The sequence below is a fragment of the Mangifera indica genome, chromosome 14 (genome assembly GCF_011075055.1).
Source record: "Mangifera indica cultivar Alphonso chromosome 14, CATAS_Mindica_2.1, whole genome shotgun sequence".
NCBI classification, from domain to species: domain Eukaryota; kingdom Viridiplantae; phylum Streptophyta; class Magnoliopsida; order Sapindales; family Anacardiaceae; genus Mangifera; species Mangifera indica.
Window position 1 is genome coordinate 7,160,191 of NC_058150.1, and position 11,497 is coordinate 7,171,687.

Sequence of the window (11,497 nt, forward strand, 5' to 3'; positions counted from 1 at the left end):
ATTCGTTTTAATAAAACTCACTTCGAGTTTTAACCAGCGCGCTTAGGGGTGAAACGCATGGTCTACTTCAGGTTTTCGGTGTTTGGGTCTTCCATTGACGATTTGTTGACGCCGTAAACGTTGACTCTTCTTGTCAAGCGTCCAAATTTATGGAGTTTTTTGTTGGCATGTTACATTACTCGGTTACGTTCATTAATGAATATAACTACCTCTGAACTACATAGACAATGAGACATGTCAGAGTTGTCTTTGTAACACACAAGTGGTTTACATTTAGATCTCTGGTTTCTGAAGAATTTTCTTTTTTTTTTTTTTTTTTTTTTGAGTTGAGAATTTGTTGCAATGGATATCAACAACAATTCATGGTTAGTGGTTTTTGCTTTTTTCATGTGTTTCTCTCTGAAATTGAATGTATCCTTTGGAGCTGACACCATCTTTGCAAATCAATCTCTCTCTGGAGATCGAACTATTGTCTCCAAAGGGGGGACCTTTGAACTAGGCTTCTTCAAACCAGGTAATTCTTCAAACTACTATATTGGCATCTGGTACCAAAAAGTGTCTGAAAAAACCGTAGTTTGGGTGGCAAATAGAAACAAGCCAATTTCTGATAGATATTCCTCCGTGTTAAGAATATCAGGTGGTAATTTAGTCCTTTTCAACGAGTCCAGAAGACCAATTTGGTCTACAAATTTGAACTCCACCACTGGTACAGCTTCAGCTTCTATAGAAGCAGTTCTTCTAGATGAAGGAAACCTTGTTTTAAGAGATTGGTCGACAAATTTGTCGATGCCGTTATGGCAAAGTTTTGACGATCCAACTGATACATGGCTCCCTGGTATGAAGATTCGACGAAACAAGCTGACCAAGGAAAACCAGCTACTCACTTCTTGGAAGAATAAAGAAGATCCTGCATCTGGTCTCTTCTCTCTTGGGTTAGACCCGAGTGGGCTTGATCAATATGTGTTATTGTGGAATTATTCTGAACAGTATTGGACTAGTGGTTTATGGAATGGGCAAATTTTCAGCATGGTTCCTGAAATGGTTTCTCGTCATTTTTTTAATTTCATCTACGTTTCCAATGAAAATGAAAGCTATTTCATGTATTTTCTTATAGATCCCGTCATATCTCGATTTGTTATGGATTCAGCAGGGCAAATTAAGCAATTGTACTGGGCAGCGGACAGCCAGACTTGGTTTCAGTTTTGGTCTCAGCCAAAACAACCCTGTGATGTTTACGATTATTGTGGTCCATTTGGCAGCTGCAATGAGCAGACTCAGAGTTTTTGTGCTTGTTTGCCTGGTTTTAAACCGAAATTAGACCATAATTGGAACTTGATGGGGGATCATTCTGGAGGGTGTGTGAGGAAAACCCAACTGGAGTGTCAAAATGACAGTCTTGCCAATGGGAAGAGTGACAAGTTTTTAAGAATTTTTAACATGATATTGCCAAAAAAACCACAGTCTGTTCGGGTAGGGAGTATCGCAGAATGTGAAACAGCCTGCTTGAATAACTGCTCTTGCACTGCTTATGCTTATGAAGACAACGCCTGTTCCGTTTGGGTGGGAGATCTCTTGAACCTGCAACAACTTGCACAAGGTGACACCGATGGCAAAACAATTTATATCAAGCTTGCGGCTTCTGATATTCCAAATCCAAGAAATAACAAGGGAACTGTGATTGGTAGTGTTGTTGGGTCAGGTGTCTTCATACTTCTCCTAGGCCTCTTTGTGGTTGTGTACTTGAGGAAAAGGAAAATAATCAAAACAGCCAAAGCAGTGGAAGGTTCATTGGTGGCATTTGCATACAGGGACTTGCAAACTGCGACTAAGAACTTTTCAGAGAAATTGGGTGGGGGAGGTTTTGGCTCTGTTTTCAAAGGGATGTTGCCCAATTCAAATGTCATAGCTGTAAAACGGCTTGAGAGCATTTGTCAAGGTGAGAAGCAATTCCGAACAGAAGTGAGCACAATTGGGAATATCCAACATGTTAATCTAGTTCGGCTTCTTGGATTCTGCTCTGAAGGTACTAAAAAGCTATTGGTTTATGATTACATGCCGAGTGGTTCTTTAAATTCCCATCTCTTCCCTGGAAATGATTCAAAGGTCCTTGATTGGAAAACAAGATACGGTATTGCACTGGGGACAGCCAGAGGGTTGGCTTATCTTCATGATAAGTGCAGAGATTGCATCATACACTGTGACATAAAGCCAGAGAACATTTTATTAGATGCTGAATTTTGTCCTAAAGTGGCAGATTTTGGCTTGGCAAAGCTCATCGGGAGGGAATTCAGCAGAGTCCTAACAACCATAAGAGGAACAAGAGGCTATCTTGCACCCGAATGGATTTCAGGGGTGGCCATTACAGCAAAGGCAGATGTTTACAGCTATGGGATGATGCTTTTTGAAATTGTATCAGGAAGGAGAAACTTTGAGCAATTTGAAGATGGAAAAGTGAAATTCTTCCCTACTTGGGCTGCAAACCAAATTGCTATTGGAAATGATGTCCTTAACCTATTAGATCCAAGGCTGGAGGGCACTGCTGATGTAGAAGAGCTTTCCAGAATTTGTAAAGTGGCTTGTTGGTGCATCCAAGATGATGAAACTCATAGGCCATCAATGAGTCAAGTGGTTCAGATCCTTGAGGGACTACTGGAAGTGTCGCAGCCTCCAATTCCAAGATCTCTCCAAGTATTTGCTGACAGTGAGGAGAACATATTCTTTTTCACTGACTCATCCTCAAATCAGAGTTCACAATCACAGAGTAAGAACATTTCGGCTGCTTAATTTCAGGCTAAGAGCACTAAATCCTCAAAAAGTTTCTAAACATGAGAATCAAGTCGATATGTTTTTCGCTTTTGCATGTTTAGTTGAAGAATAAATGTTTTGGTTTCTTGATGTCAGTTTCAGGTTGGTGTAATGAGTCGCTTTGTTTTTTGTCCGATTACTTCTTATATATCCACGGAAGACATGTCATTGTAATGTATTTTGCTACTGCTGTTATTGTATTTATAAGCCTTGTTTATTAACTTTTGTTTGGCCCTTTGTAATGGTTATTTAAATGATTTTTCAATACCGAGTGATGTACACAATTTAGAATCTTGTGCAAGATATGTTATGGTAAGATAAATTTGCTACGGGTGTTTAGAAATTATAAGAGAAATGTATCTGCGTGTAAGCAGATTGAAGAAGAAAGTTTGACACAGATTCTTTTTATGTGGTTTGGCATGATGGTTGAGATGTCTAAATTCACAGTTTTCTCATTAGCATTTGGTTCTGTACAAGAATAATACCCTCTCTACCGATCTTTTCTTTTTCTCCAATGTTTACAAATTTTTGGAGAGAAAAGGCTTCCCCAAAATTCTCCCTAACTCTCCAGAATTCAATCCATGACTTTGAATATAATCCAAAAGCCCCCTTCAAAGGTTTTTTCATCACCTTCAGACTAGCTTGAGACTCAATGGGACAACCAACTACCGCATCGAAAAGGAACTAAACCAAAGACTAATAAGGGACTAAACGAAGAAACTCACCTCAAGATTGGAAATGATAATAGAGAATGATGATACACTCCCATAAGGAAAGCCACCACAATGAACAATACCATCATATTCGAGGATGTGCATAATAATGACAAGTATAGTGGCAAACAAGCACAACCAATCTACCAAAAAAACATAAAATGTTATTATAAAAACTACTTTCTCTATTGTCTTCCTCTGTAAAAGTATCAAACTTCGAACTTGCTTCCTCTATTAGGCTCAAAAAAGAAAAAGGATAATCAATAATTTTTTATGAATCATTCTAAAGAGAAACTTATGGAAGACTCACAACTAAACTTTTCCTTTAATAGGCAAAGAACATCCATCATGATCGTTCAAATGACAAAATGGCATGTGTCGGCCATCTCAAAATTCAAACAATACACATTCAATCGTATTCAACAAGGAAAGTGATATCATAGTTTTAAAAATAGTATCGAACTGGTCAATCCAACCAGTTAGACCATTATTTGCTAACAAAAATAGTTTCAATTTGTTTAAAAATTATTTTTAGAGTTAGATCAAAATTGATTAGATTAAATCAAACAATTCAAATGGTTAAGTTCGATAAAATATTGGGTTTGACCCGATCAACATAAAAAAATCAATTTTCTTAAAATACTCTTTACTGAGACTTGAACACAAAACTTTATCTATTGATTTTAATCATTTCTCTGTGTGTGTATAGTTAGACGTTAAAATAATTTAAATTATATATTTAATGATAAATTATACAAAATTATTTAAAATATTTTTTTTAAACAGTTAATTAGTCTGACTATCAATCAAATGGTTTGACCACTAATTAGGTCGAATCACTCTCTCCACTAAGTTGATATTCGATCTAGTTTTGAAAACATTGAATGATATGAAAATATTGATACACCTCTCAAAATGTATGACATTATGATGGCACCAAGTTGCGCTATCTAGATTAGATACAATAAGATATCTAAGTGGCAAATAAATCTCTTGTAGTTTTTGAAGTCTTCCACAAACTTTAAGAATTGGGAGGCAAGTGTTATGCAGTAAAAAATGAGTTGTTCTAGGACAATCCTTTAGACAGAACAGTTTGAATGGAAAACAAGAGCATTAAGAAGCTTCTTTAGCAGGTTATTCAAACACTTAACCAATAAGTGTACATCCGAGTTGATAGGCCATCCACTTTTGAATTGAGTAAAAACTTGGCCATGTGAACCAGGTTATAGATGCTCTATCATGCTTACATGAGAACGAAAATAATGAAGTGTTGAATGTGCCAATTGCTTACTTATCCTTGGTTACCAAACCTTTCTTCAAATTACTGAGTACATTGCGTGACGAGAACAAAACTTTGTCAGATTTGATGCAACTACAACAAACAATATTCTATAAGTGCACTATCTCCAGCTTTATTCAAACACTTAACCAATAAGTATACATCCGAGTTGATAGGCCATCCACTTTTGAATTGAGTAAAAACTTGGCCATGTGAACCAGGTTATAGATGCTCTATCATGCTTACATGAGAACGAAAATAATGAAGTGTTGAATGTGCCAATTGCTTACTTATCCTTGGTTACCAAACCTTTCTTCAAATTACTGAGTACATTGCGTGACGAGAACAAAACTTTGTCAGATTTGATGCAACTACAACAAACAATATTCTATAAGTGCACTATCTCCAGCTTACTCAGTTCATGATGGCCTTCCCCTTTATAATAATTGCCTTTATATCAGTTCAGCTTTAACTCTGAAATCTATATTACTACAAGAATGTCATGGTACTCTGCTTGAAAGGCTTAAAAAATTAAGCGAATGTTGGTATGCTTGTCAGCTAATTTCTTTTGACCTCATATATGGATGGATGTGGGGAAGTATGTATCAGAGTGTTTAATTTTTCATCAAATTGAACATTCTGACCCAATCCCCCATCCGATTACATTCAACCATTACCAATTCCAACTTTGGTTTGGGATGAGGTACCAATGGACTTTATTATTGGACGCACGTTGTTGCGAGGATTTGAGGTCATTTTGGTGATAGGTGATCATCAAAATCAGACTATTTCAATCATCTACCTGCTAAATTCACAACCATGAAAGTTGTTAAATTATTTGTTGATATGATGGTCAAACTTCATGGTTTTTCACCATCTCTATTATATTAGACTGTGACCCTATCTGCTTAAGCAACTTTTGAAGGGGGAAAAAAAACTATTTGAGCTTAGCGACACCACTCTATGCCATGACTTTTCCGATCATTTGCAAATCGGTGGATAATCAAAGGTCGTGAACCAAGGACTTAGTATTTGAGAGCTTTCACCTAAGACAAGCCAAATGCATAGGCTTCACTACTGGGCTGGGCATTATTTTATTACAATTCCAGTTATCATAGTAGCCTACAAATTTTATCCTTCTAAGCATTGTATGGTTGGTGTCCTCCATCCATTCATGTATATTCAAAAAGCTCTACTTCAATCCAAACACTTGATAAGGCTTTATTAGAACGTGATAAGGTGTTCCGCTCCTTAAAAGACAATTTGTGGCAAGCTCAACACCATATGGAACAAAAGGCTAACACTCATCAGCAGGATGTCCAACTTGAAATTGGTAACAAAGTCTTTACATGTCTCCAGCCGTATAAAAAAACTGCCTATTGTGGCTTAGCGAGCTTTTCAAAAGCTGGGAAAACAATACTATGGTCTTTTTCCAATGTTAGAATACATTGGTCCAGTTGCTTAAAAAGATGCTTTTCCAAGTGGAACTAAAATCCATCCGGTGTTTCACATATCTATACTTAAACAATATCGAAGAACTGCCTCTCTAGACCCTTTTCCATTGCCTCTATTGAGTAAGGACAATAGACCACTATCATTACCAACAAGTATATGGGCAACATGTACCAATCCTTGTCAAAGTAAAGAGGTGCATCTAGTCTTTGTGCAGTGGGCTAACAACACCTCAGAGGACTTGACTTGATAACTCTTTTAACGAATTTTGTAAGCTCTACCCCAACTATCACCTTAAGAACAAGATAGTTTTTTAAAGAGTGGGGAATGGAACGACCAAGCTTATATACTTAGAGCAGGCTGATGGGAAGAAACAAAATGTGGAGGATGAAAAGCTTGTGAAAGATCAACAAAAGCTTAATAGTGAGAAGCAGTCCATTATTGAGGTCTATGAAAAGATTTAAGAAGTACAGACCAATAAAGGCCCAAGAGGAATAGAAAGCCACCCATGTGGCTTAATGATTTTGTTAGATGAATAAGATTTTCATTTTGTCAGGGATGAGAGAAAATATAATTAGCAATCTTTAATCAATTTTATTAGGAATCATCCTATTTTGTTGGTATACAATTGTTATGTTGAGTTGTCATGCTAATAAAGTCATATATAAATTACTTTTGTATTTTCTTGGCTTATAAGAAGAATATAGAATGGTCTTTCCCTCCTCATATTCTCACTTCTCTCTCTGCTTTAGTTCCTTTTTCCATTCCAATTTTCTTCTATGTTTTTTCCTCTCGGGAACTGACACTCGCTTGAAAAGTGGACTACTTCCAATCATACTCTAGTCTTTGAAACCTCGGGAGATCGTACCGTAGTAGAGAGGAGCGGCAAAGGGGATTTTTGTTTGAAGCAATGAGTGAGATGACAGCTACTGGATATGAGGTTGGAAAGTTACAAATTATACAATAAGAGGGGGTTTGGTTTGAATTATGTTTTATTATCAAAATAGAAATATTATCTTGAAGACAAATTACTTAGAAGATTACTGGGTATAAATAATTATTATGTTTGATAAAATTTGATAGATATAAATAATTATTGTGTTTGGTTAAAGGTAATAAAAGATTACTAGTAAATTATTTTACTTAAATGTCCTTGAATATATTTATTTTTAAATATTTTTATATTATTTGTTATATTAATTAAAATATATATATTTTTATCTCAAAAAATTAATAAATAATAATATAATTATAATAAACTCAAAATTACCTCAGTAATCTTTAAATACCTAAGGTGAAGGTGGTAATCAAATTACCACCTATATTACCTGTCACGTTAGCTTTGGTAATAGAATATTACTGTAATATTTTATTACTGACAAATCAAACAAGGAAATAAAAGATAGATTACAAAGGTAATCTTAAAAAACTCCAACCAAACGCCCCTAAGGGTAAACTTAAATTTCTTAAACAATTAAGGGGTTTCACCTGCCTTCTTGACCCTCCGTCAATCCACTAGGTACAATACAAATCCCCTCATGTTGCCATTTTTCAGGTTGATTTTTGCTCTCATCATCAAGAGTTAATGCAATAGTTTACAAGATTGCCAATATCCTCCTTTTAATCTTTTATTTTTAGTAAGTTTTTGTGATTTAAGAAGTGTGCACAATTCAATTTAATGTAATTTAAAAACTTTTGTAGACCAAATTCAGAAAAAACGATTTGAAAAAATTTCAAATCAAACTAATCCATTTTAAGTTTTAATTCAAACCAAACCAAATTAAAAAAATACGGTTTGAATTAGAATTTAAACATATTAAAAATAATTTACTTTAAAATATTTCCTACCTAACAATAATATGAATTATAATGTGATATGACCATGAATTACATATATAATAAACATACATAAAAAATGATATAAACTCCTAATTTGTTGCATTTTATTAAAATTTTTGAGATGCAACTATCAATATTGAAACTATTGAAATATATATCAAAATTTTAAAAAACACTCTCAAACGATTTTCGAATTTCCTATAAACCTTTGAAAAAAATCATTAACAGCCTTAAGATTTTTAAAAATTACAAAACACCCTGAGACATATCATTGACACCTTTGTTTATACTTGTACTTGTAAATTTTTCAATATTTTTAATTGACATTAATATAGATTAGAGATGCAAAAATTATTTAGTAAAAATTTTGGGAACAAAGTGTTATTTAGCTTGAGGGTTTTTTTTGTCTTTTCAATAATTTTTATAAAATTTAACAATTTTTTAATAAACTTAACATATAGGTGAAAAAAATGATTTTATTTTCAAACTTAGAGGGTGAGAATTTGCTATTTCATCAAACCTTGGCTGGCAAATAGTCATTTGGCCTATATATAATTTAAAAAAAAAAAAGTTTACGGTTTCATTTGGTTCAAAAACCGTTCAAACCGTAAATTATTTTTCTAAAATTTATCAATTAAGACAAAATCAAACTGTAATTTTTAAATTGTTCGATCTGATTTTATTATTTAAATCAAATCATACATACCTCTACGTGATATTGTGTCTTTTCTAACAATAGATACAACCATGAGAGATATATTTATTTTTCTTGTACTTCACACTTGGAAGAAATGATTCAAACATTTTCATTCAGTTAATTTGAAATTATCGGTACAGTAATTCTTCATTTACCATGGTTCAATTCATTATCTAGTTTTATAATATTTGCAATTTTGTATTGTCCTCAACCAAACATGTAAGCTTGAATAATTTTTTGTATAAGAATGAAAAAACTTGCCGCCCCAAGGGATGACTTCGGTGGTAAAAGGGTCTGACTTCAAAATGAAGAGTTTGAATTCATGTTTCCTGAGTAGTAGTATATCTAGGATATACTTTTTATTATTTTGGTCTAAATATTATAAATATAAGATTTTACTCGTATGGATAAAATTTCTCATTACTTAAACAGGGTTTTACCTATTTGAATAGTATTTTTCGTTATACCTATTTAGATAGAATTCCTCCTTACTTACAAAAAAGAAACTTATTTATTTTCTACTCATATTGCTACTCAAATAGTCATTCGGATTTCCAGCAGTTGAAAGAAGCCATATGTCTATTCCTATTGCTTGCCCTTGGCATTAAAAGAAGATCTTCGTACTCACCAGGTGAGAGTTTACTGCAACTACTCCTCTCTCACGCAATCTCACCATTAGCCGACTACCGTTTATTCGTATATTTTTCATTTCTTTTCTCTTTTTGTTTGTATACTAAATGGGCGTTTGGGTCAAGTTATTGAAGATTACCTTAGTAATTTATCTTTTATTTCTTTATTTGGTTTATCAGTAATAAAATATTACAGTAATCTTCTATTACCAATGTTGACGTGGCAAATAATATAAGTGGTAATCTGATTATCACCTTCACCTTAGGTATTTAAAGATTACCAAGATAATCTTGATTTTATTATAATTATATTATTATTTATTAATTTTTTGAGATAAAAATAAATTTATTTTTAGTTAATATGACAAATAATATAAAAAATATTTAAAAATAATTATATTCAAGGGCATTTAAGTAAAATAATTTACTAGTAATCTTTTATTACCTTTAACCAAACACAATAATTATTTATACCTATCAAATTTTATCAAATATAGTAATCATTTATACTCAGTAATCTTCTAAGTAATCTATCTTCAAGATAATCTTTCTATTTTGATAATAAAACATTATCCAAATCAAACGCCGTCTAAAAATCATCTCAATCCACTGTGATGCATTAGGTTAATTTATGATAGGATTAGGCTCTATGGCCTTTTCTGGTCCGATTTTATTGGGTTAACATTGTAAGTGAAGGGTTTAGTGCAAGTTTATAAATATGACATCCTTTTACTAACTTTTGGGGTTAAGAAACCCAATATCACTTGGCAATAAACCCAAGTTATAACAAATTCAGCCCAATGATTCACAAGAGATGTAATGGCATTGGTCCACTTGTCCATCAGAGATGTTTTGGTGGTTGTGGAGGATTTTTCAACCATTTCTTGACGGGAGGAGTAGACTGTTGGGTTATAATAATATTAAAGGCCAAAAGACTTATTCCCACCCAAGGTTTATGACAACCCCAAAATGTATATTCGCAAACTTTTAAAAATTTAAACACTTGTTCGTTTGTTAAATTTTGGTGTTACTACCAAGTATAAACTTGTCATTTAGAAATTTTACTTACACTCATATTTTAAAATTACTCTTAAGTTTTAAAATGTTTATTTTTGCCTCCTAATATCATATTTTCTAAGTTTAAAAACTAACTTTTTCCCCTCAAGTCTAGGTTTTAAACTCTAATCTTTTCTTCCCATTCAATCACCCCCTAACTTTCTAAAACATTTCAGATTCACCCCTTCTCTCTCCCTTTGTTTCTAGATCTGATCTCTAGCGACCATTTGTTGGCTCTCTCCCTCCCTTCTCTAGCCATCTTCGTCGGAGACAAAGATAAATGGTATTCATCTAAGATGAAGACTCCTCCAATTGGTCTTCGTTTGACAAAGACGACTAGAGAGGGGAGGGAGAGAGCCAATGGCTAGAGAACAGATCTAGAAACTAAGAAAGAGAAAAGGGATGAAACTGAAATGTTTTAGAAAGTTGGATGAACAGTTGTAATGGAAAAAATAATTAGAGTTTAAAACCCTAGACCTAAGAGAGAGCAGTCAGTTTTTAAACCTAAAAAATATAAGGTTAAAGGGCAAAAAAAATAATTTCAAAACTTAAGGAAAATCTTAAAATATGTGTTTAAATAAAATTTTTAAATAATAATTTTACCTCTGACAATAACATCAAAATTTAATAGATAAGTGGGTATTTAAATTTTTAAAAGTTAGTGGATATAAGTTTAGGTTTGTGCTAAACCTTGGGTGGGAATAAGTCTTTTGGCCTATATTAGGAGTGGAAGGAGTTGACGCCAATTCATGAGTGAACGAAAATTTTACTCTTTAAGCTAGTTTATGAAATTGAAAAGACAACCTTTAAATTAATAAAATCCAAGATAAAATCACATTCTATTATTCGACCATTTAATCTTTTAATAGAATTCGGATATTTAATTATGATATCACAAGTTCTAGTGAAGCGCATAATTAATTTTCATTAAGTGCTATGATAGTGATTGTTTTGTTTTATTTTGTTTTGTTTTTTTATTTATTATCGAGTATAATTTATACATATATTCTTTTCTAATAGTATCAGC

General features: G+C 33.2%; 1 protein-coding gene across 1 annotated transcript; it reads left to right on the plus strand.

Moving 5' to 3' along the window:
- Nucleotides 1-232: 232 nt before the first annotated feature.
- Nucleotides 233-3,072, plus strand: LOC123196118 (G-type lectin S-receptor-like serine/threonine-protein kinase At2g19130). Its single transcript, XM_044610001.1, has one exon. The coding sequence runs from the start codon at nt 343-345 to the stop codon at nt 2,782-2,784; it is 2,442 nt and encodes an 813-aa protein (XP_044465936.1). The 5' UTR covers nt 233-342; the 3' UTR covers nt 2,785-3,072.
- The last annotated feature ends 8,425 nt before the right edge of the window (nt 3,073-11,497 follow it).